Source organism: Pristiophorus japonicus, chromosome 18, assembly GCF_044704955.1.
Source record: "Pristiophorus japonicus isolate sPriJap1 chromosome 18, sPriJap1.hap1, whole genome shotgun sequence".
Classification (NCBI taxonomy): Eukaryota; Metazoa; Chordata; class Chondrichthyes; family Pristiophoridae; genus Pristiophorus; species Pristiophorus japonicus.
Genome location: NC_091994.1, coordinates 86,880,876 through 86,906,605, shown reverse-complemented (window position 1 = coordinate 86,906,605; position 25,730 = coordinate 86,880,876). Strand labels below are relative to the sequence as shown.

The following is a 25,730-nucleotide window of genomic DNA, read 5'->3' as shown; positions in this document are numbered from 1 at the left end:
TTGTCCACCATCCTGTATAGTACTTAGAGATGTCTCTTTGCACCTGGAAGTACGAGTTGTTTTAAGCCTACTTTCCGTTCTCGGTCTAGACATGCCGGTTATTTAGCTGAGAAGTGTTCCAGCTCAGCATCTTGGAATCCAGTATGCAGGATTTGTTTTGTAATTCTAAATCTGCTTTGCAGACTCTATCCCATTTTGTTGCTGGAGAGGAGATTTGCTGTCAGCTAGTCAAGTTATTACTGAAGTCTTGATGTCTGAACAAAATTAAATTTAAGCCCTGCTTATAATGCAGCACAGTATTCATTCTGCAGTGTCTTAAATATTTATACCCAGGCTCCCTTTAGCTGGTTGTTACTTGCCTTCATGTGAGTTGCTGCCATTCAGACAACTTAGATGTATTTTGATAAAAGCCCATAGACTGCGATGCAGTCATCAAATGTAGTAAAACGTATGATTTGGAGGTATATTTCCTCCCATAGTTTTCTCTTGAAGGCATTGTCTCTTGCTGGCCATGGATCCCACATCTTTTAGGTATCTTGTCTGCCTTCTTGTGTGAGCCTAGGCAATGACTGTTGTTTTGCTATCTGACTGCTTGGATAATAGCAGGAATCCTGGCTGTTTTTCCCCCCTTCCTTGCCTAGCTCGAGGGTGAAGTCAATGATGGCACTCCTACTGCCGCTCTGGCTAAGAACAATAAACTCAACAAATCCTACTTCTGACTTCCTGGTTAGTATGACTCAATCCCACACCAAGTAGTACAATTACCCACAGAGTCATCAAGGGAGTCCCCAAAAACTTGTTGAAATAATTTACTGGCAATAGTTCTGTTTAATTTTGATTAAGCAGTGTGATCTTTGCTTGGAATGGTGTGCTGGGATTTGTTGTCCGCCTCGCTCTGGGTTCTGTGCAGTCCATCTATCAGCGTGCGTGTATTGGCATCTTTGCATTAATGAGTCCCAGGTACTGCAGTTAACGACAAGTTTTATCATGCTCTCAGTGGTAACTGCCCTAATTGACTTCAAATTCTTTCCCCATTCCACATTCATAATTTGTTTGTAATTATTGCCTCAAGACACAGGTAATTATAGTAATACTGGGCCAGTGCCAGAAAACATTTTTTTTTTATCTTTTTGAGACAAAGCTACTGCAGCATTGTTGTCACTAGGATTTTGTTAAAACATAATGGTGGGTGTGTGAAAGCTTTCAGACTGTGTCCCCTTGAACTGAGAAACACCGATAATTCTAGATTCTGCCCGTCCATACTTGGGTTGTTTCTTGAGAGATGTTTTGAACTGTATAGTAGTGGAGTGAAATACTAATGGTTATATCTTGTTTACTTATCTAAAAAAGCAGTTTGGGTTGTTGATTTAAGAGCACACACATTATATTGGTATAAGTGCAAACTGTATTGCTACTAATACCAGTGCCAGCTTGGTTCAGTAAATAGCATTCTCACCTATGAGTCACAAGGTTGTGGATTCAAGCCAAACTGCAGATTTGACCATCTAATCTAGAATAACGCTCGAGTAGTGAGGGAATGCTGAATTGTCAGAAGTGCTTCCTTCAGATGAGACATTAAACTGAAGTCCCATCAATCTATTCTAATGGTTCAGATGGAGAAAAAGAAAGCCATTTGAAGAAGAACGAGAAGTTCTCTGTCTAGAGCAACATTCTTCCCTGAAACAACATGACTGAAAACAGATTAACCAGCCATTCATCTCTGATGCTTGTGGAACCTTGCTGTGCATAAAATGGCTGCCACATTTGCCTGCATAAGTTACTGCATTTCAAGGTTATTCATATGTGTGAAATGGCTTGAGAGATCTGATAACAGGGCTTTACAAATGCAAATCTTTGTTTCTTGCAGTATGCTAAATGAGCCGAATGACTGCTTAACATCAATCACAGTATTGTGTTATACATGCAATTAATTTTTTACTTTCCTGTGTTCTTGTCTCTTAAGAAGGCATTGACTCTTTAATGGGGCACAGCTCTGTTGATGCCAGTGACCCTTGGATGTCTTGCCCAGATTGCCATTTTTCATTTGTGAGTTTTAAAGATGAATGTTAGTCAACTATTCCATTGCAGGGGGAATCGATGCCCAGATCATCATCATAGGCAGTCCCTCGGAATCGAGGAAGACTTGCTTCCATTCCTGAAGTGAGTTCTTTGGTGGCTGAACAGTCCAATACGAGAGCCATAGACTCTGTCACAGATGGGACAGATAGTCGTTGAGGGAAGGGGTGGGTGGAACTGGTTTGCCGCACACTCTTTCCGCTGCCTGTGCTTGATTTCTGCATGCTCTTGGGATTGAGCCTCGAGGTGCTCAGCACCCTCTCAGATGCACTTCCTCCACTTAGGGCGGTCTTGGGCCAGGGACTCCCAGGTGTCAGTGGGGATGTCGCACTTTATCACCGAGGCTTTGAGGGTGTCCTTGTCGCGTTTCCGCTGCCCACCTTTGGCTTGTTTACCGTGAAGGAACTCTGAGTAGAGCACTTGCTTTGGGAGTCTCGTGTCTGGCATGCGAACTATGTGGCACAGCTGGTCGAATGTGGTCAGTGCTTCAATGCTGGGGATGTTAGCCTGGATGAGGACACTGATGTTGATGCACCTATCCTCCCAGGGGATTTGTAGGATCTTGCGGAGACATCGTTGGTGATATTTCTCCAGCGACTTGAGGTGTCTGCTGTACATGGTCCATGTCTCTGAACCATACAGGAGGGCGGGTATTACTACAGCCCTGTAGACCATGAGCTTGTGGCAGTTTTGAGGGCCTGGTCTTTAAACACACTTTTCCTCATGTGGCTGAAGGCTGCACTGGAGGCGGTGTTGGATCTCATCGTCGATGCCTGCTCTTGTTGATAGGAGGCTCCTGAGATATGGGAAGTGGTCCATGGTGTTCAGGGCCGCACCATGGATCTTGATGACTGGGGGGGGCGCAGTGCTGTGTGGTGAGGACAGGCTGGTGGAGGACCTATGTCTTATGGATGTTTAGCGTAAGACCTTTTCTTTCGTACGCCTCAGTAAATACGTCAACTATGTCCTGGAGTTCAGCCTCTATGTGCAAGCGCAGGCGTCGTCCGCGTACTGTAGCTCGACGACCGAGTTTGGGGTGGTCTTGGACCTAGCCTGGAGACGGCGCAGGTTGCACAGGTTCCCACTGGTCCTGCAGTTTAGTTCCAATCCAGCGGGGAGCTTGTTGACTGTGAGGTGGAGCATGGCGGCGAGAAAGATTGAGAAGAGAGTTGGAGTGATGGCGCAGCCCTGTTTGACCCTGGTCTGGATATGGATTGGGTTTGTGATGGATCCGTTGGTAAGGGTCGTGGAGCAGGCGGAGGATGGTGATGAACTTTTGGGGGCATCCGAAAAGGAGGAGGGTGCTCCATAGACCGTCGCGGTTGACAGTGTCAAAGGCCTTTGCAAGGTCGAAGGCGGCCATGTATAAGGGCTGGCGCTGTTCCCTGCATTTTTCCTGTAGCTGTTGCACTGCAAACATCATGTCCATTGTGCCCCGTAAGGGACAAAATCCGCACTGACTCCAGGAGGAGCTCCTCGGCCACGGGAAGAAGACAGTTGAGAAGGATTCGAGCGACTACTTCCCCAGTGGTTGATAGCAGGGAGACTCCTCTGTAGTTGCCGTAGTCAGACTTGTCCCCTTTTTTAAAGATGGTCACGATTAATGCATCTGAGGTCCTCCGGCATGCTCTCCTCCCTCCAGATGAGAGAGATGAGGTCGTGTATCCGCGCCAGCAATGCCTCTCCGCCATACAGATATGCACTTGTACAAAGTGTCGCTGGTCAATGAGCAGGAGTGGCAATCCTGCGATATTTTTTTTCCCTTGCCTCCTTTCTCTTCCTAGCTCTGGAGCTAAGATCAATTGAAGCATCCTTATCACCAGCTAAATTAACACAGGCCAGTGGTGGAACTTGTTACCTTTCTGGTCTGTATAATTCAGCTACTTGCTGTGTAAACCTGCTGAGCCATTGTGGGAGCTGTTTCCAGTTTCTTCGTTCTGTAATTTATTAATACACATTTAGTCTACAGGGTAATGATATTCACCTGCTTTGAGGACTGTACTCTCTCTGAATTAAATCTTTTTCTGCTCCTACAAGTTTCTTCCTTATATTCTGCTTGTGTTTATGCAAGATTGTGTGGGGAGTGTTTTGTGTGGCTCACGTTGAGTGTCCATCTTGACGCTACGTTTATCATTTCTGATGACCATTCATTACCCCTACTTGCAAGATTCCCTCATGCTGAAAAGACAGGATATGTTTTACACAGTGTGATGCAGTGTTGTCCTGCGGAAGCTTAATGGTGTGTGTAAAATTTTCAATCTGGGTCCATTTGAGTTATGGAACATCCCCAGTAGTACAATTAAGTTGTGACTGGAATGAGCATTTTGAATTGTGGAAAAAAATACTTTGCTGAAGTATAGGTGGTTACAAAAGCAAAATACTGCGGATGCTGGAATCTGAAATAACAGAAAATGCTGGAAATCTCAGCGGGTCAGGCAGCATCTGTTGTGAGAAACAGAGTTAACGTTTCAGGTCGATGACCCTTCGTCAGAACTGGAAAATGTTCGAAATGGACAGATTCTTAAGGAGCATTGAAAGGGGGAGGTGAGGACAGAACAAAAGGGAAGGTCTGTGATAGGGTGGAAGACAGGAGCGATTAGAGAGACAAAAGGGGGATGATGGGCCGACTTGAGATGATAATGGCAGAAGTTAGAAAAGGGTTAGTCTAGCGAGGGTGTGAATGGCAGAATAATTACCAGCTGCCATCAGAGATAGAGAAAAAAAAATTACATGGGGGGGGGGGGGGGGGGGGTTAAAAAAAAAGAGAAGGAAAGGGAGCCAAATATGGTTTGAAATTGTTGAACTTGAGTCCAGAAGGCTGTAAAGTGCCTAAATGAAAGATGACGTGCTGTTCCTCGATCTTGCGTTGAGCTTCATTGGAACAGTGGAGGAGGCCGAGGACGGATGTGTCTGAGTGGGAGTGGAGCAGGGAATCAAAGTGACAGGCGACCGGAAGCTCGGGGTCAGGCTTACAGATTGAACGGAGGTGTTCTGCAAAGCGGTCACCCAATTTGCATTTGGTCTCCCCAATGTAGAGCAGACCACATCATGAGCAGCGAATACAGTATACTAAATTGAAAGAAGGTGGTTACAGGCTTTCACTGGTGGTTTAAACAATTTGAGACAATGAATGCAAAGCATCTCTAGAAGTGTATCGCACAACATTAAAGTATATTGACTGAAGTGTGAGCTTGTCCCCACACACCCCATTCTCAGCAGTGGATTGATACCTGTACTAGTTTAGCTGTTTTTTAAATATTTTGTTAGTGTGGCTGGCTCCTGAGAAGTGGATGTGATGCAGCTGACTGTAATCCCAAACTTAAACTCACTGAATAAGGCTGCCGAATAGAATGAGTTGAAAGGCAAAGGATCTTCCCAGTTGCCAGCCTTCAGTGAATCGACAAGTTTACTTTGGCGGTTGCTGCCACCTGTGTGCGACCTGCATGTTGGGAGCTGGCTGCGTATAAAGCAATCTTAGTTAAACAGCACTGGTGACAACAGTGGGTGATTGAACATTATACAGCATTTTGGGGTGAATTGTAAGCACCTTGTTTTGGGGCTTTGTTGTGGACATTTTGGTGAAAACCATTAAATACTTATATGCGTTTCTGTAGCTCTTCAGTCTTCAAACAGCTTGTAAACTGAGGCATAAAGCATCCATCCATTTTAGGAGCAACTGCATATTTTTCTCTCATTCTTTTATTTGAAGTCCTGGTCACAATTTACAACTATATTACTTGACACAAGCAATCCCTCCATCTTTTATACGCAGGAGAGATCAGTGCGTGGATTAATGTGGTGGTAAACAGAAGCATATGAAAAGACTCCAAAGTGGGGCACAGCTAGAGCTATTAAAGCCTCAATTAATGGAAAAAGTACGATCTGAAAAGCAGACATGTAACCAATGGTAGAGTTTTTTATTTTTAGAGGTTTTTTTGGAGCAGGAGAAAATACTGGAGGGATGAGCTGAATAACCTTTCTTGCCCTTGACTTTTTTCTCGTGTATTTCTGATTTAAATCCTGTAGTGTCATTCATGGCTCAGTGGGTAGCACTCTCGACGCTGAATCAGAAGGTTGTGGGTTCAAGTCCCGCTCCAGTGACTTTAGCACAACAATCTAAGTTGACACTCCAGTGCAGTACTGAGGTATCTTTGAGATGAGTTAAAACTGAGGCCTCGTCTGCTCTCTCAGGTGGACATAAAAGATTCCATGGCACTGTTTTGAAAAAGAGCAGGGGAGTTATTGTGTCCTGGCCAATATTTATCTCTCAATCAACATATTTAATAACAGATTATCTGGTCATTATCTCGTTGCTGTTTGTGGGAGCTTGCTGTGTGCAAATTGGCTGTCACGTTTCCCATATTACAACAATGACTACACTTCAAAAGTACTTCATTGGCTGTAATGCTCTTTGGGACGTCCAGTGGTTGTGAAAGGTGCTTTATAAAATGCAAGTCTGTCTTCATTAATTGGCAGTATCCAAAAGTAATCTATTTTTAAAAACTATTTTGATGAACTTTATGCTCATTAGTGTGAGTGGTTGTTTCATGCTGGGAAATGAACAGTTTACTATTTAGAGCAGCCAGTGTCAGCACCATACAGTTCCAGGTAAGGTATAATATAACTAACTGTACTATAAAGCTCCCTCAAGAGCTAGTTTTATATTGGTCTTCCAATTTAGATTTTGGGCGCCAGCTCCAGATGTTGATGCTGTGGAATCTACTTTTATAGACTGGTGGCCATCTTGTAGACCTCGTTTTGCAATTCTGTCACTGGTCTGTGGAAAACAGATTTTACAGTTTGGAGGGAGCTAGCTGGCTCCTAGACTTTGGTCTATCGGAATTTGAAATTAAATGGCCTTACGCTGCCCAACCTTTGAAGAGCATGCCTTAATGCACTAGGATTCACTTCATGCACCAGCTATTCACAGGTTTTATGCTGTGAGCTTATGCCTACTAAGAACTGGGTTGAGACTGTTCAAACTCCTTTCATATAGAAACCTTAATGTATGACCAGAACCCTTATAGCCGACATTGGTATATTTTGCCATCAGACTGAGCTGGATTTGAACCTTGGTCCGAGAAGTAGAAGGCCAGTAGCTTACTGTGCACCCAGTATCTGCCAAAAACAATTTCTGTACTACCCCACGCAGAAATGTGCCCACTCGTGTATGCAGTCTGTTGACTTTATACTTAACATGCATTTACATTGGCCCTAGCGGAGTTCTTGTGCCGCCAGTTTCTGATGCATTACTGTGAAGACCGATACAAAACTTGATGGCAGAAACATCCCCTGCCCAACCCCACCAGCTTAAATTGCTCGATAATCTTTGCAGTCTCCTCCCTGTCATTCATTTGCAGTTTTAAGGTGTTGCATGTTAGCGAAGGAATTATTGCTTGTGTCCTATTGCTGTGAGATGGACTAAAATGCTCTGCTGTGGAAAAAGTTTAACACAAAAGTTGGAAATGGACCAAGCATTCAGCCTGTATAATAGAGTTGGGGGTGGGTTGGGGGAGGAAGTGCCATTATGCTTTTTACAGACCAGAAAAGCATTAAAACTGATTTTCAGCAGTTGGTACAGTTTATGTCTTGATATATTGTGTGAGCCTGGAGATATTATGCATTATGAAATAGTAGTACTGAGATTTCTTCTCCAGCTCCATTCTCCCTTTTGGGTCCTAAATCCTCAATTTTACCATGCTCAAGGCATGGTGAAAGGACAGGGAATTGGGACTAAGTGGCTCTTTCAGAGAGTTGGCACAAGTGAATAGATTCCTTCTGCACTGTGAAATTCTAGGATTCTATAACATGTGCTATTTTTTAATTGCCTTCTGTTGTATTTGTTAAGGTGAATAGCGTGGACCATCATCTGTCGTTCAGGTGCTGTTCACTGCTGGTTGGCAAACCATTGGTCTGTCCAGATGTTACTGCAAACATTTCCTTTAAAGATTGTTTATTTATCCAGGTGTATTTTTATGAAACGGCACATGGTAAAGCTTTTCAGTTGAGGCCAGTGATAACTGCAGTGCACCTTTCTTAATCAAATACTTGCACGACCTCAGGAGGCCCCAAAGCGTTTCACAGCCAATGAAGTTGTTTTTGAAGTGTACTTACTTGTAATGTAGGAAATGCTATCACCTCATCTTAAGTCGTGTTTGCACTTAAGCTTTAGCCTCATAGCTAACCAGAGTCAAATCGGCACTCTGACTTCCTTTTGCATTGACAGCTTGAAAGTGAAACTCTTAGCAGCTGGGGGTTTCACACCCAAACTGCAGATCTTTTACCGCAGCGCGCGTGTGATATCGAAACCCACAGTGGTTTGCTCTCAGCTCGTGCACAGTATGAGTGCATCCTGTAACATTTGACAACTTTGGGTGCTGCCTGGTGCCTCTAGCTACAGTAGATATTGATTGCAGTCTGTGGGAGCATACAGAACATTCACCACCAGGACTGGCAGATGAAGAAGGGAATATTACAGAAGAAAAAGAGAAACTTACCCAAAAACAACCCCATAAAAAGAACATTTAAATGTGTAAAATCCTCTTTTTTTTTGGCCCATCATTATTGGTATGTGATGTATGCACTAATTAAGGAAAGTTTCAAATAAAATGCAATTGCTTCATGAGTCGTTTAGTATGAACAGTCTGGTGGACCATAAGGTGCACTGTTTAATTGCTGATTTACCTGATTACCTGAATTACCTAATCTTTTTGGTGCAGCAGTATAGGTCCTGCATCAGTGATCCTTCCTATAAAGAGAGCACTTGGAAGTCAGGGTGAGGACCGGGTTGGACTTGGATGCGAAGCCTTTTAAAGTTAAATAGCCCACCAAACATGCTATCTAGGCTCATGTGGATATTGACATTTCGGTTGGGTATCCGAGGGCTCCTGGTTCCTATACCCCAGCATTAGTCAGTGCTTTCAGGAAAGGGGAGGAGCAAAATATTCTTGAACCCTATAGAACTATGGATGCTTGCAGCATAGCAGGGTGTCAGTCCACCAATTGTGTCTCTGCTCTTTGCTAGAATAATGCAACACTAATCCCACTGCATCACTCTTTCCCCATAGTCTGTATCTTCCTCTGCTTCAACCACTCCCTGTGACAAAGCGTTGCATGCTCCAACAGCACAATGTTAAATCATTTCTCCTAATTCCTCTCCTTTAAACTGTGACAATTTTAAATCAGATTCCCCAACAAGAGGAAATAGTCTTTCACTATCACTATCAAAACTCTTAATTTTAAAAACCCCTATTAAATCTCAGCCTTCACTCTGCAATGGATATAGTTTCAGTCTCTCATTTTTCCATTCATGGCATCATTAGGTTGAACAAAGACTGTATGCTCTCTCTGACTTTAGTGTTCTTTCTATAATGCGCCACCCAGAACTGCACACACTACTCTTAACTGTGGCCCAACCAATGTTTGTATAAATTTAGCATTGTTGCTTTACTCTTATACTCTCAGTCCCTATTGATAAGACTTAGAATGCTGAATTATGGCTTTATCTACCCGCACACACTTTGAGAATTCAGTGTGTGTGTGAATCTGAATTGTTTCCGCTGTGCAATCATAGCAACACCTGATTATTTTTTTTACTTTGTCCTTTTCTGGGACAATATGCAGCCAAGAGTGACTTGCTCTGGGAGTTATGGATACTGTTGCACTAAATTCTAAAAGTGTGCCACTGGCTGTGGGCTCAGTTGGTCATTTCCCTCATGGTGAGTTGCCGACTTCACCTGGATCACTAGCTGTTTTCCTGCAGATGCAGACAGCGACTGAGGGTGTTGACTTGTTCCTCTTAATAGAGGCTTGGGGTGAAGTTGATTGGCAAATGTCAGACCCAGAATGATGCATGGCAAAGAGGGGGAATTAACAGGATTGGGGGCGTGGGAACACAATTTTTGTTACACAATAGATGGGGGACTGCGTTTGTACCGAAAATTAGACACTGGCTTTCGACTCTGGGCCGTGCGTTCAAATTGATCCCATACTGATAGTTGAAGGTCTCTGTTGTCCGCAGGCAGTAAGGGAGTTATGGTAAATGAGTTAAGGTGAATTCAGTCCAGTTCCCGGTGGGCCTGGTCACATACCACAAAAACTCCCCTCACATGGCAACCGTACACAGCTAGGCCACAAGTTGGTTAATGTGGCAAATGGGGGAAAAGGTAGAGTTGGGATGCTTTTGAGATTAGAGCTGAAGCACATATTTGGGGTAGAGCAGCAGGAGCCTTACCCTGCATATAACTGTATTGTACCTGACCTGGGTGTGGTTGATGCTGCCACTGAGTATCCAAAATAGGAAGGTGTTCCATTGTCCAACAGTAATGTTGCTTCCACACTAGAAATGAGTTCTCAGGTGACTGAAGAGTCCAATGCGGAACCTACAGTCTCTGTCACAGGGGGTGCAGACGGTGGTTAAAGGAACGGGTGGGTGGGGGGCCTTGGTTGCCGCACGCTCCTTCCGCTGTCGACGCTTGGCTTCAGCTTGCTCTCGGCGAAGAGACTCGGTGTTCAGTGCCTTCCCGGATGCTTTTCCTCCACTTTGGGCAGTCTTGGGCCAGGGATTCCCTGGTGTCGGTGGGGATGTTACATTTTTTCAAGGAGGCTTTGAGGGTGTCCTTGAAGCGTTTCCTCTGCCCAACTGGGGCTCGCTTGCTGTTTCTGAGCTCCGAGTAGGGTGCTTGTTTTTGGAGTCTCGTGTCCTGGCCTGTCCAGCGGAGCTGATAGAGCGTGGTCAGTGCTTCGATACTGGGGATATTGGCCTGAGTGAGGACACTGATGTAGGTGTGTCTATCCTGCCAATGGATTTGCAGGATCTTGCGGAGGCAGCGTTGGTGGTACAATTTGACCCTCTCTTATCCGGCACCCTCGGGACCCGGCCTGTGCCGAATAAGGGATTTTGCCGGATGAGAGGTTGTCAGCGGCCCTAGCGGTGAGGGGTGTGGTGGGGGGGAAGAGAGAGAAGAGGAGGAGGGGGTCGACTCCCCAGGCAGGCCCGAAGTGTTGGTGGGCCCTTAGCGGGCCGGGTGTCGGCTGCCCCCAGCGGGTGTTGGCGCGGCCCCAAAGTCGGGGTGGAGGTCGGCCTCATTCTGCGCATGAGTCCCCGGCCGCTGGAGTCATGCCGGACATGGGGTGGTGCCAGATAGGGGAGGTCCAACCTGTACTGCTCTAGTGTTTTGAGGTGCCTGCTCATAGTCCATGTCTGTGAGCCATATAGGAGGACGGGTATCATCACTGCTCTGTCGACCACGAGAGCTTGGTTAGTACAGAATTCACACACATGCCTTCTCCACCCCCCCCCCCCCCCCCCGCCCCGGCAAAAAAAACGCTTGTAGTTACTCTGTAGAACTTTTTATAAATGCTGAGAGTCATTTTTTTAATCCTGAGCTGGAATGCTGCTCTGTCACTACTGATTTTTCCACTAGATGCTTCAAATGTTTACCATTTACACACAGAGAGTTTTTGTGCAAAGTTCTCTGCAGGGAGTAAGCAAATCCAGTTTGGTGTGCCCAGTGCCTCATGTAAGTGGCGCCCGCGGTATAATTAATGTCGCTCGCTGCTAGCTCTTGTCTGTGTGCCCAGACACATTGGAAACCATTACCTGACTTGTGGGCCTCATTTTGACCAGAAGTTGAGATTTTCCTTGTTTTACTGCATGATTGAGATGAATTGTAATAAAGTTTTGCAATAAGTTTAAGAACTTTTGATTTCAGATTAAGATATTGTTGATGAAATGGGACAAGGAGAATTTTAAGCTCATCAAGGTGACGTTAGGGAACTGAACGCCTTCCATTTTGGGCACCCAGTGTTGTTGTTAAGCAGTTCTGGATCAGATAAAGCAGGGTTAAATACAGAGTACAGCTCGCCCATCTCCTTCAGTTGGCACCATTCTTGCCACTGAGTCTGAAGAATGCGGGTATGAGCTTCATAATGGATTTTTTTAGTACATGATCTAGCCTGACACTTCAGTGCAATACTGAGCGAGTGCTGCACTGTTTGAGGTGCCATCTTTTGGATGACATGCTGCTTGCTTCGGTGAATGTAAAAGATCCATGGGACTATTTTTTTTAATGCAGAGATTTCTACCTGTGTGCTGGCACATGTTTCTCCCTTGACCAGCACCATCCAAAAAAGCAGCTCAACTCAGTTGTTGTTTGTCAGACTCTGCAAATTGGCTACAGTGTTTGTTAAACTTAAGTGGCTGCACTTCCAATAAGTAAACTATTGGTTGTAAGGAGCCTGGGAACCTCTTGATGCAATAAGGTGCTATATAAAGCAAATTTGTTCTTTGTTTCTTTCCACACTGTCCCTACCTAGGTCAATGCTCCCTCCTGCACCAGTATGAAATTTTCCAATTTAGAGCATGTTTTATGCTGTGAGCCCATGTTGCTATAAATTAGGATGAGACTGGCCCAGACTCGTTTAATATTTGACCCTTACAAACCAGTACATAGATGCTGGACTATATTTGAACTGCAGACCCAGAGGTGTAAGGTCCACCATCTGTATGGGCGACAGATTCAATAACTACACATTAAAGGTATTCGTTTAGCTGACATGGTAAAATTAATTAAATAAATGACAGGACTAGTCAAGAAAAAAAATATTGGTACAGGGTTTTGAGAGAAGCAACTATAATTTGTGGCTTCTGGTTGAGATCTAGCTAAGTGTTTTCTGTGGGTTTGATTGCTAATCTTCATTTATCACATACACTCAATGCCTGAAAATATAAGAATTAGGCTTAAAATCATTGTAATTTGGCATTTGTCTATGAATTTATTACAAATTATTAGTTGATCTTTACATTCCCTATGTTCCAACAGTCACTGCACTTCAAAAAATACTTTGTAAAGCATTTTGCGATGTCTGGAGTTAATGAAAGGTGCTATTTAAATGCAAGTTTGTTCTTTCCTTCTGATCCACGGTATCACTCTAATAAATCTGGTGTCGTCTATTTAGGGACCTGCAAGCTACATTTTAGCTTCATTCAGGCTACAATCTGGAAGTCAAAGTGTAATATCTCTGTTGTGTAGTGATGGTGCGTTGGAATGTCCGCTGCACGTTTGACCTCTTTTAGCCCCATCTCCCACTCTGCTGTAACCCTGTGAGGCGATTGCATGTAGAGGCCAGATGCTTCTTTACAGGGCACCAAGTGGAATCAGGGGAGAGCTACCTCCAGCTTGCTTTTATGCTCCTTAATGCAACTTGTTCGGATTGGGGTTGGCGGAGATCCGATAGCAGATTGGTCAAGAGAACGGAACTGAGGTGGTCTGCAGTTTGGGGAGCAGAGAATAAATATGGGGTCAAAATTAGAGGGTAAATAGCCTTAAAAGTAAATCATTAATTATACTTGTGCATTTAGATGAGTTGCACAAGTATAATGTTGTGAAATTTTTTCATTACAGAGCACAAGATGTCTTGCCTGCAGTTTCATGATTATACATAATGGGATATCCCTTCAGCAATCTATGCAAACTATTTGGATATCCATTATATCCTCTAGGATTTTGCTAACCTTAAATTTGCATTTGTTGATGTCCTGCTGTATGCAACAGGTTGGGATAGAGAGAAAAAAAATACTTGTGTAATGACTCACTCCCTACTCTGGCAATCTGGGAAGATGCCTGTCTCCCTGTGATGGCTGCTGCATCCAAGTAAAATTTAGCTGATCTCATACTTGACTGACGTGACTAAGCCATAAAAACACAGAACAAGGCAAATTATTGTCTTTCCAAATTGTGTTAATCTGCACTGCGTTGTTGCTTAAATTATGTTCTGGGTGACTTAATAAAGAGCTGATGTCCAGTACTCCTTGTCCCAGAAACTAACACCAACAAACCTCTACTTGTTCCAGCACGTTCTTGCCTGTTCAGGACAGGAGGGTGGTTGGTTATTTTGACCTCTGCCAATACGGTTGGAATAAGTAGTTGTTAAAGAATACACTATATTCATTTATAGAGTACAAGCTAAAACAGCAGCTCTTGGGATCAAAGATTCTCCCATATATGCCAATTTTTTCTTGCAATCCCTATCTTGTCCAAAGCTGTATCACGAGGTAGAACTGAAAAATCACAATTTTACACTGCATAAACCAGCGCAAACACTCGACCACCCCCCGCGCCCCTGTCTCTCTCTGCAGCCCTCCAACGCTTCCCACGCGCTCTCATACCCCTTCGCGCGCGCGCTCACTCCCCTTCGTGCGCGCTCTCACTCCCCTTCGTGCGCGGGCGCCCGCTCTCTCTCTCTGCATGTTCACTGGGCAGACACAGAAGGGTATGGATTAACAGAAAGACCCAAGAATTCTGATACATAATTCCCTGAAAGTGCAAATGCAGGTCGTTAAAGCCATAAAAAAGGCCAGGGCCATAGATTACATGAGTAATGATACATTTTATACAAAACATTGGCTAGGCCATAGTTGGAGTACTGTGTGCATTTTGGGTGCCCCATTGCAGACAGAATATTGAAGTCATGAGAGTATGCAGCCTAGGCTCAACAGAATGATGCCAGGAATGGAAAACTGTAGTTATGAGGAGAGACTTGAGATGTTGAGACTATTTCCACCAGATTTAATAGTCCTTTTTTAAAATTATGGAGAGTTTTGATAATGAATAGGGAATGGAATGCTTTGCCACAGGGATTGGTTGAGACAAAAGCCATTGCATTTATTTGAGAAATGTGATTGCATATTTGAAACAGATCAAGGTACAAGGCTATGGGGAGAGACTGGGGCAGTGGTTTTGTTTTGGATTATTCTAGCAGAAAGCCACCACAGACACAATGGGATGAACTGTCTCCTTCTGGACTGTAAATTCCTATGATTATTTTATGAAAGTGGCTTGTCCATGGATGCAATACTGTCAAGTTTTGGAAAAGATTTAATGGCGATCTTCTCAGACCAGTTTGCTATAACTAATGTCTTTAAATTATTTAAAAATGTAAGTTGATTATTAGCTTAATATATTCCCTATTTATTGGAACATTTTCTTTTAAGTAACTTCCATAAATATCAGTCTTGATTATTTTTAAAACAAAAGAGGTGCAGTTCCACATTAGCAAAGAAACAACCAAATACAGAAAAAACTGGAAATACTTAGCATCTGTGGACAAGCAAGTCAGTCAGGGTTACATGCCCAAAGACCCACCCCCAGTCTTGAGAAAGGGTTTTTCTACCTGAAATGCTGATAACTGGCATTTATTTCTCAACAGACTTGTTGAGTATTTCCAGCTTTTACTGTTTTTGTTTTCAGCTTTCTAGCATCTGCAGTATTTTACTTTTAGCAAAGAACTTGAATCGGCAGGAGTAGGGTGTGTAGCATGTGGAGCAGTGCTGCACATACAGGCTGGGTATAAGGTTGAATATGCTGAATGTGAAGCAATGAACTTGGACTTGCCTAGTGGGTGTGACGGCCAGCTTCAGGTCAGACTTCTTGAAGAACAAGTATCAAGCTGGTAAACAATGAACTGCAGCATATTTTAGGTTTTGGAATTAGCACTGGCAGTGCAGAATCCAAGTCCTCTTGAGGTGGGAAGAATCTCCATTGAGGTTGGTACTGCTGTTACTCTTCAAGAGCCATCTCCATAAACTTGAATCTAAGACTGCTGATAGTGTATAAACCTTTTCCTGGTTTCTGATAGCCCATTTAGTGCGTCAGAGGGACATTGAAGTGGATGCAATTTGTAACTGAATTTGATCGGTATTCTTGCTAGATCCATCGCTTCGCTAGTACCAATGTGCATATGGCTGGTGAAGTCTGGTGTTTGTGGATGGAAAGTGGCCAGAAGAGCCGACCTGGTGTCTGCAAATTAACCATTTTTTAAAAAAGTGTTAATCTAATTTTGCAGGGACAGCATGTTAAATATGGTCCTGAATATTTTTTTCATTTCTGCAACTGACTACAGACAGCTTGCATGTATTCCTATAGCCTCTGAAATTAAACACACAAATAATCAATATTTTTTTAAAATGTAAAGCATGCTGTTTGTGGACTTTGCCTCAACATTTTCCTAGCTCAAAGTACATTTCAAGTACTCTGTCCAGGCGCAACCCAGCTTGTGCAATGTCTGCACTTCGGGAACCTGGCAGCACTTGCACAATGTAAAAGCAGTTGTGCCTCAGAAAACCCAATTTACACGTCCTTCTGTTTCTGGTGGTTGGGGCTGGAGATTAAACGCTACTGGTATATATGGTTGTTTAATTCTGAGCCTTGAATTGGAGGACTTGCAGTTCCCTGCAGGTACAGCTGAGATAACCACGCAAGCGCAGTACTTTAGTTGTGAAATTTTACGTTCCCTTGTTTTGTTTGCTTCCAATTGAGATTTGTGTAACCTTTCTTTCACGGGAACTATTAGTAATTTGCTGTTATGGGGGAGGTATTTACTTGGCTTCATGAAAAATAAAATTATACAAAATGACTTTTGTTAAGTTGAGTTTGTAAGGTTAACTCAAAATCTATAATGATGCCTGGAAACAGTTAGCTTCAAGTGATAAGATTTTAGAAGCCAAGCAACTCGATGTAAAAAGAAAGTCCTGGAATCGTGATTTATCGTGTGCTGAAGTCATGTGAATTCTTTATGTTGAAGTGTAGCTTTTTGTGTGTTGGACTTTCTCTTGCTTGCTCTGATCGATCATTTGCTGTCCAGGAAGGTTTGAAATTCCTCTTGTTTACGGGGAGCAAATAAAATGTAAGCAATGTATGACCTATCTGCCCTGCCTCCATGTCTTGGCTGTGTGGATGTGAAAGAGGGAAGCCCAGGCAATGAAGTCACTTTACCAGTACTGGCCAAAGTAAACTGCCAGGCTGTTTGACAATCTGGTCTTGGAGCTGTGTATGAGCATATGCAGGACCACAGAGAGTGGATGGAGCAGGTGCAAGGCCTGTGAAAACTGATTCATTGAATTCTGTTGGGACCCAGGAAAATCCATTTTTCTGCCTGCCGCCTTTTTTTTTGCCTCATTTCTAATTAATCTGGGAGATCACTACATCAGGTTAAAGTCAGCAAGCTGTTCTCCAGATTCAAGTGGCTTGTGTGAACTACTTTAGCTTTACTTTTGAGGTATTTTCATGTTCCGAGTGCTACTGTCACCGCCCCCCCACCCCCCCACCCCTGGCACCCCTGTTAAACCTCCACTCCGGTGACTGACAAAAAAGGACCCAGTAAATCTAGTGGCTATTCCTAAGATCCACAAGAAAGGGAAATAGTCACGTTTATATTACTAACTGGAAGTGGCGGGGACAGAACCACACGTTTGCAGCTGGTTGTAGTTTAAAAAAAATTAAAACTGTAGTTCCTGTTCAGTACACCTGTGAAGTGTGTTACATCGTCATAACTCCCACCCTGTTGCCATTTCTATTCCTAAAATAGAATTGTACGGGTATTTTACTTTTCGTCATCTCGTAATTGTTAACTTGCATGTGAGTGTGTTCCTTTACATTGGGGAGAAAGGTAGCATAATAGGTTATATGTTGCCCGTTTATCTCTGGGACTGAGTTCAACTGTAGTTTGAATTAATTGGGAAACACCTCCTCCTCCATGTGCTGGAATAGTCCTTGAAATAACCGGAGAACAATCTGAACTCAGTTCCTGCATTGTAAGCCTCCACGGCACAAATAGACAGTCTCAAGAATGATTGGTATGGGAACTGGAAAATGTACCAGGTGCCAAATGTTTTGTTCCTCAGGACTGGCAATCCTTACAACGATGAAAACTAAATTTATCTGTTTGCCCCAAAAAGCCATCATGAGACTTTTTTTTAAAAAAAAGAGCATATTCATTTCTTTAAGTGAGAGAATCTTGGAAATTATGTTGGCAGATGAATTAAGAGTTGTTTGTGGTCCCTTGTTACTTTCCGGGTGCAGGGTTACTGAGCCATCTATTATTGCACAAACAACAACCACTTGTATTTATATAGCACCATTAACGTAGAAAAACATCCCAAGTCGCTTCACAGGAGTGCTTTAAGACAAAACAAATAAATTTGACACCGTGCCACATTATGGCAGAGCTTGTCAAAGAGGTAGGTTTTAAGGAGCGTCTTAAAGGAGGAAAGAGAGATGGAGAGGTTTAGGCAGGGAGTTCCAGAGCTTGGGGCCTAGGCAGCTGAAGACACGGCCACCGATGATTGAGTGATTATAATCAAGGATGCTTGAGTGCAGAATTTGAGGAGCACAGACATCTTGGGGGGAGGGAAGTGGTTTGTGTGGCTGAAGGAGATTACAGAGATGGGGATGGGCGAGGTTACGGAGGGATTTGTAAACTAGGATAAGATTTTTGAAATTAAGGCGTTGCTTAACCGGGAGCCAATGTAGGTCAGCGAGCACAGGGGTGATGGGTGAGCGGGACTTGATGCGAGTTAGGACATGGGCTGCCGAGTTTTGGATGACCTCAAGTTTATGTAGGGTAGAATGTGGGAAGTCAGCCAGGAAGGATTCACCCTAGATTTAGAAATGTGTATGTGGTTTGTGTATGGTGCAGCATGATTTCAGATACACTGGTATTTTGTTGTAACTTGTTCTGTTTTGGTGGGACTCCAGAGATGACAGGGAAGCAAACGGAACATGACTGAGCACCAGTTAAAACCAGCATTCCCTTCTTGGAAATTTGTAGCTCATTGGGTGTGCAACAGAGCTCACCTGGAAAAAATACCAGCAATTGTGGCCAGAGCTTGTTCCACTGCTTTGTCATTTGGGTGGGAAAATAATACTATAGCAAGTTTAAAAAAAAAAATGAAATATTAAATTGCACATAGAATCAGTGATCTCAGTAGAAAGTCAGTGAAACATAATGGGTGTACAACATTTTCATATGACTGGTTGATCTTCTGTAGTGTTGCCCATGGACAAAATAAAAAGTAATCTTAATCGTCTCTTTACTGCCACATGCAAGCCTTTATCACTTGAGGCTTGATAACTCCTCGCTCCCCTCAAGTTCCATCCTGCATAAACTATAGCTTGTCTGAAACTCTGCCTCCGCATCCTACCCACCCTAAATCCAGTTCCCGTCACCCCTGTGCTTGCCAACCTCGATTGGTTTCCCATCTCCCAGAGCATTGAATTCAAAATTCTTATTCTCATTTGCAAATCCCTTTATGGTCTGGCCCTCTATACCTCTGCAACCTCCTCTAGCTCGATGTTCCATCATGTGCCCTCTCTGACTCTGACTTTTTTTGCGTTCCCTGTTCCTGCTCTATCTTCAGTGGCAGGGCCTTCATCTGTCTCAATCCCACACCCATGACATGCAGTAAATATGAACTCACTCATGATCTGATTTTTAAAAAATCAGCTTGGCTATGAACTGAACAGAACTTGATCTTGTTGAGGAGGAAACTTCCTTTTCACAATTATTGAATAATCCAAAAAAACTTAACTCTTGAGGGTTAATCATTGGGGTAAAAAAGCTGCTGTATGTTTCTAATTGAACTGCCACTTTGATAGAGTAAGCCCTTTTCTTTTGCCTGGGAGTCATGATTTGCATGATTCTCCATTTCAGTTGTCCTAACATATGGCTTCCCCAAAGATAAAATAGTTTATTGTAGATGTAGTCCAGGCTCAGGAGGAACAGCCGAGTTGCCCAGAGTGGGAGTGGTGAAGCCCAGAAATGGAGAGGTTTGTTAGAGGTAAAAGGCCAGGATCAACAGTGGGAGCGAGGAGATTGTTCCATGGATAACCAGCCTGACCAATAGTACATGAACACTTGCGTGGTTGCAATGGAGCAAGATACACCAGACAGGACGGAAACTCAATTAAAATAAAATAGATGGATAGATAACCACTTGAACTTTGCGGTTCAATTTTAGATTTTACTCCCCCCAACTTGTGTTGTGTGTGGAGAGGATGGTTTGAGTTACATATGCAACTAGGGTGAACTACACTAATAGTTTGTTACTGATGGGAGCAATTTTGAGAGGGTGAATTAAAAACATCACACAACTCCATCATAGGCAGTCCCTCGAAGCGAGGATGACTTGCTTCCATGCCAAAAAGGGATGAGTTCACAGATGTTTCAATGAAGGACCTAATATTCCAGATCCCGAGCTACATCTTGAAGGGTGGACGATGCCTGTGCGTGGATTTTTTTTAACGTGTGAAGGCCGTTGCACGCCAGGCACCACATGGGTTTGACAGAGCTAGGTCTTGGTCCAGTGGCAAGGATTACCCAAGACTAACTGGAGACCAGCTCTGCTGCACAGACCGAGCGCGCACACATAACGCAGTGTGGGCTGGTCCGTGCTGTCCCTGGGCCCTCGCCTCCCCTGGGCCCCAGATTCACGCCTCTCCTGGGCACCGGTCACTTCCCTCTCTGGACTCTTGCTGCTCCTTCGCCTCTCCTACTGTGCCTGCCCGCACTGCAATCAGTGACCTTGTTTCGTAGCTGTCGCCCTCCTGCAGCAGTATGCGCTGCTCCCTGCAATGGTATCCCGCCACACGCTGCTCCCTCCAATGATCCCAGCCTGCTGATGGTCTTGCAGGCCGGGACCGTGCCGATTTCCAGGCCAGGCCGCCGCACGCTGCTTCCTCCAATCACACAACTAGGCATCACATGTTAACATTTTAGTGCAATTATTTTTCTCTGTAGTGTATGGTAGTAATACACTAAGCCTAGTGATTGCACTAAAACTGTCAACAAGTGATCTAGATTCTGCATCTCTATAGTCCAGATGTTGGGAAGATTAGTGAAATGGTTCACCGTTCCAGTGAGACTTAATGCAAATTATTTGTTGGTGAATTATTCTCTACCACATTTTCTGAACTAAATTGTAACCTTCTCTTTCATTCTTTTAGAATAAGCCTACTTTCCTCCAGTCTGAAGTGGATTGAGAGTCTGGGAACTGCCTGCAGTGTGGCTTCTCTGTTGGGAGTGGAACGCCTATTGTGTGGATTACAAACTCTATTGACAGCTGGTGGAGGAGTGATTCAGCGCAATGACGTCAGAGCTGGAAAGCAGCCTGACGTCCATGGATTGGCTGCCACAGCTGACGATGAGGGCAGCCATTCAGAAAGCGGATGCTGCCCAGAACGTGGCTGGCGGCGGGGTTTCAAAGAAAACCGCCCTTCTGGATCCGAACACGACCCTGGACCAGGATGCACAGAACAAAGACGGCAAGCCACCATACAGCTATGCCAGCCTCATCACCTTCGCTATCAACAGCTCGCCGAAAAAGAAAATGACGCTCAGTGAGATCTACCAGTGGATCTGTGATAACTTCCCGTATTACAGAGAAGCCGGCAGTGGCTGGAAGGTAAGTTACTAGGAAGAAAGTTACGAGACTGGGTACTATCTAGAGAAAACACCTGAGATTTGGACTTTCAGCTGTACAGAGTTGAGAGACTCCACTAACACCTCCCCCAATGGCCTACTGAGCAAAGGCACCATCTAGTGTGACACTAAGCAAAGCACTGAGCTAGAGAGAAAGAAAGAACATGCATTTACATCGAGCCTTTCACATCTTAAAGATGTCCTTCCCAAACAATGAAGTATATTTAAAGTGCAGTCACTGATGTAATGAAAACGCAGCAGCTAATTTATGCACAAGATCCCACAAAAACAATGAGATAAATGACCAGGTAATGTGTTAGTGGTGTTGATTGAGAGAGAAATGTTGGTCAAGACGGCGGGAGATATCCCCTCCTCTTTGAATTAGTGCCATGGGATCTTTTATGTCCACCTGAGCGGGCAGAGGCTGATTTGGTTAACATCTCAACTGAATGTCAGCCACTCCGATAGTGCATTACTCCCTCAATACTGTCTGAGTTGTCAATCTAGATTGTGTTTAAGTCTTGAGATAAATGGGTTCAAGTGGGCCATAAGGCGAGAATGCTGCCACTGAGCCAAGGTCAAACCTGAGAGGGGGAAAAAAAAAAACAGCCAAGATTCCTGCTTCTGATTGCTATCCAGCTAGAAACTGGCTGTATGTGAACACTAGCTGAGGATAGGAGATGGCTTGGTTGTGCTGCCTCCTGCAGTCGACTAGCCTGCCACTCACTGTCTTAATTCACATTTAATGAATTTCTAGGCTGAGGTGACATGACCACTTGGGCAAGATTCTGGACAGTCTCCGCACAACAATACTCCAGCAAATTACCTTTTAAGGGGAGAAAATTGGAACCCTCCCACCCCACCAAAGATGTACATTGAATTGTGAGGATTAGCTAGAATTAAGATTTGCCCACCTCATTGCCCTGGTGTGCACTAGCATGCAACTAAAAGGAGAGTTTAGAACTATGGTTTAATGAGAAAAGTTGCTTTAATTACAGCTGCTGTAAAATCAACAGCTTGCATTTATATAGCGCTTGTAACGTATTCAAAATGTCCCAAGGCACTTCAGAGGAGTGTAACCAGACAAAAATTGACACTGAGCCAAAGGAGGAGATATTGGGATGAGTGCTAAAAGCTTGGTCAAAGAGGTAGGGTTTAAGGAGTAGGAAAGGTCATCAAGGGAGAGAATTGAATATTACAGTTGACTGGCAAAATTTGTATATATTGCTCTTGAAAGTGAAGATTAACGTCTTTGATCTTGAGCACTGTCTTCAGCTGCTCAATTCATTTTAAATGATTTTGTTCTCTATAAAATAAATTGTTGTTCAAGATATTCTCTAGCGTTGTCTTTAGACATGTTAATGTCATCTTAACCCTAACTAAATTTCAAAATGCTGAATACCAATTCACACGTGATTGGTCCCTTTCTTATTTGTAATCTCCAAACTATTTAGTTAAAACAATAATGTATTATCTACTGATGGATCAGGAGAGATTAAAGTTTTAATTTATTTTGAATAGATTAATTGCAAAGTGTAAATATTTTTATTTCATCCTGTACCTGTTTGCCACTCCGGATAACTACCAGCTCCTGTGTTTTTGCTTGAGGCCATCTCGATGTGCAGGTTGTGTTGTCTCTCCTTCTCCAGGCTCATGGGTTTCTGTGCACATTTTTTCTAATCCTATGGATAATTCACAAAAATCCAAGCAGATAAAACAAAAGTCATACTGGTAATCCTGCAAACTGTAGTTCTCAGACATGTGAAGGAGCAGAGGCAAGACACTTCTGTCATAATTGCGGTCAGATATCTGCACCTGGAAATATTCCTAGTTATTGAAAAATGACAACCATTGGGCCAAGTCAGTCTACCTTCTGTGATGTTCGCTAAATTATTGAGTACTTCCAGAATTGATCGAGAATTGGTTAAAAATCTATCTGGGTTCATATGGTTATTTGTCTTTCATCATCCTTTCATGTTCTATTTTATCTGAGCTGCTTGGAAATTGTGCCCCATTGGACCTTCATTGATTCCCAGTTGCAGATAGCTTAATGAATGGTTGAGTGTATCCTACACTGTTACCATCTTGCAGGGAACGTCAAGTAGCAGGCTAAGGATCATCACCCATTCCATGGCTGCTTCCTGGGCATTTCTTGCAGATTCCAGGCTGCCTTGTACACTGCTGCCTTGTCATGGTGATACTTTTGTTACTTTGATCCTGACAGCTCATGTTATGGCTACTTTGCAAGGGCTCGCCTCCCCATAGTCTGTAGTGCTTTGCCATGCTCTGAAGATGTTTGGAGGATCTGTAATGAAGAGTAAAATGTACCCACGTTGAAGGCTGTCATTTTTTTAAATGATATGCATCCAACACCCATCTCCTCAAAGGGCATCTTTTGGGTGTATTAGTGTTAAGCGGTTAGTTAATTTTAACTTTGGGTCAAAATGAAATGGTGTAATTGCGACTTTATAGGGCCCAAGTTTCCACACGATAAAAAACGGGCGCACCTCCGAGCTGGGCGCCCGTTTTTCGCGCCGGAAAAAAACCGCACGATTCTGGAGCGCCCTGCAGCTCCATGTCTGCTTGGCGCGGCGCCCAGGGGGGCGGAGCCTACACTCACGCCGATTTTGTAAGTGAGAGGGGGCGGGTACCATTTAAATTAGTTTTTTTTCCTGCCGGCAACGCTGCACGTGCGCGTTGGAGCGTTCACGCACGCGCAGTGTGAAGGAAACATTGGCACTCGGCCATTTTTGTAGTTCTTTGTAGCTGATTAATTTTTGAACATTTTTTAATAAAAGCACATTGCCATCAGCACTGAGGCTTCTTGCAGCAGTGAGAAGGCTGCAGGAAGCCTCAAAGTTGAGGCAGCCGTTTCCCTCCTCCCCTCCCTCCTCCCCCCCCCCCCCCCGCGGGAACGAACGGCTGCCTCCTTCTTCCCTCCCCCCAACCCCCCCCGCAGCATTCTCCCTGGCTGAAGCACTTTCACACAGGTAGGAAGATGGTTTATTTAATCTTTTCTTTGCTTATAAATTTTTATTCAAGTTGGATTTATTTGTATAAGTATAAATAAGGATTTATTATAGAATTTAATGACTTCCCTTCTCCCCCCTTTCCCCCCCCCCCCCCCCCCCCGCCTCGTTCTGGACGCCTAATTTGTAACCTGCGCCTGATTTTTTAAATGTGTAGACAAGGTTTTTTCAGTTCTACAAAAATCTTCACTTGCTCCATTCTAAGTTAGTTTGGAGTACGTTTTCACTGTGGAAACTTTCAAATCAGGCGTCAGTGGCCGGACACGCCCCCTTTTGAAGAAAAAATTCTGTTCCAAAGTGAAACTGTTCTACCTGACTAGAACTGCAGAAAAAAAAATGTGGAGAATTGCGATTTCTACGATAGTCCGTTCTCCACCAGTTGCTCCTAAAAAATCAGGCGCAAATCATGTGGAAACTTGGGCCCATAGTGTGGGAATAGGAAACCATGTGGGGCATTGCCCATTTGTAGCCTAATGACATTTTCATGAGCTACTCTGTGCATAGTTTCCCTAGAACTAATCACGCTGGCTACTTACCGTGTGTGGAAGGTGCATTATTGTTTGAAGAGTGAAGACGGTAAAAGACCTATCTTTTCATAACTAATGCTGGGACGTGTGCGTGTGCTGAGGACCGGATCAGGCTGAGCTGTATGACCCTTTTGGAAGAATAGCCTGCCGACTTTCCAGGCATGAGGATTGGTCACTTTGGTCAGGTACAGGAAGGCTGATGGTACCTTTTGGAATTATACTCCAGCATGAGTTGGCATCTTCAGGAGAGGAAGAAATTTGAATATTTTAAAGTATTGACTAAATGCCACGTTGGAAAATAACTACACCCAAAGCTTTATTAAAATGACAATTGTTTTGTTTGGTCTTGTTCATGAGGTGTCATTTAATGATGTGTCAAACCAGAACTTGTGATGTTCTTTGTTGCCCTGCCTCAGCTGATAGCCCTCTTGCCTCTGAGTGTGATTGTTGTGGGTTCAATTGCTATTCCAGATCTAGAGGATGTACTCTAAAGTAACACTTCAGGACTGTATTGTTGGAGGTGTTGTCTTTTGGGTGAGATGTTAAACCAAGGCTCCATTTGCCTGCTCAAATGGATATGAGAGGTCTCCGGATACTATTTGAAGAATAGCTGCGAGTTTTCCTGGCCAACATTGCTCTCTCAGCCAGAACAACCAAAGCAGTTTAACTGGTCATTCATCACATTGCTGTTTGTGGGAACTCGCTGTGTGCAATTGGTTGCTGTGTTTGCCGACATAACCACAGTGGCTGCACTTCAGAAGTATTTTATTGGTTGTGAAATGCTACATATTGTCCTGAGGATGTGGTAAGGTGCTAATAAATGTCAGTTCTTTCTTTACGA

General features: G+C 43.8%; 1 protein-coding gene across 8 annotated transcripts in view; it reads left to right on the top strand.

The window, feature by feature from the left end:
- foxj3 (forkhead box J3) overlaps positions 1–25,730 on the top strand; it is a 139,855-nt gene that overhangs the window by 44,864 nt on the left and 69,261 nt on the right. For all 8 annotated transcript variants that reach the window (XM_070860233.1, XM_070860230.1, XM_070860234.1 and 5 more), the window contains one exon: positions 20,859–21,316. In XM_070860233.1, coding sequence (XP_070716334.1) covers positions 20,999–21,316 — 318 coding nt within the window. In that variant the 5' untranslated portion in view covers positions 20,859–20,998. The remainder of the gene's footprint in view (positions 1–20,858; positions 21,317–25,730) is intronic.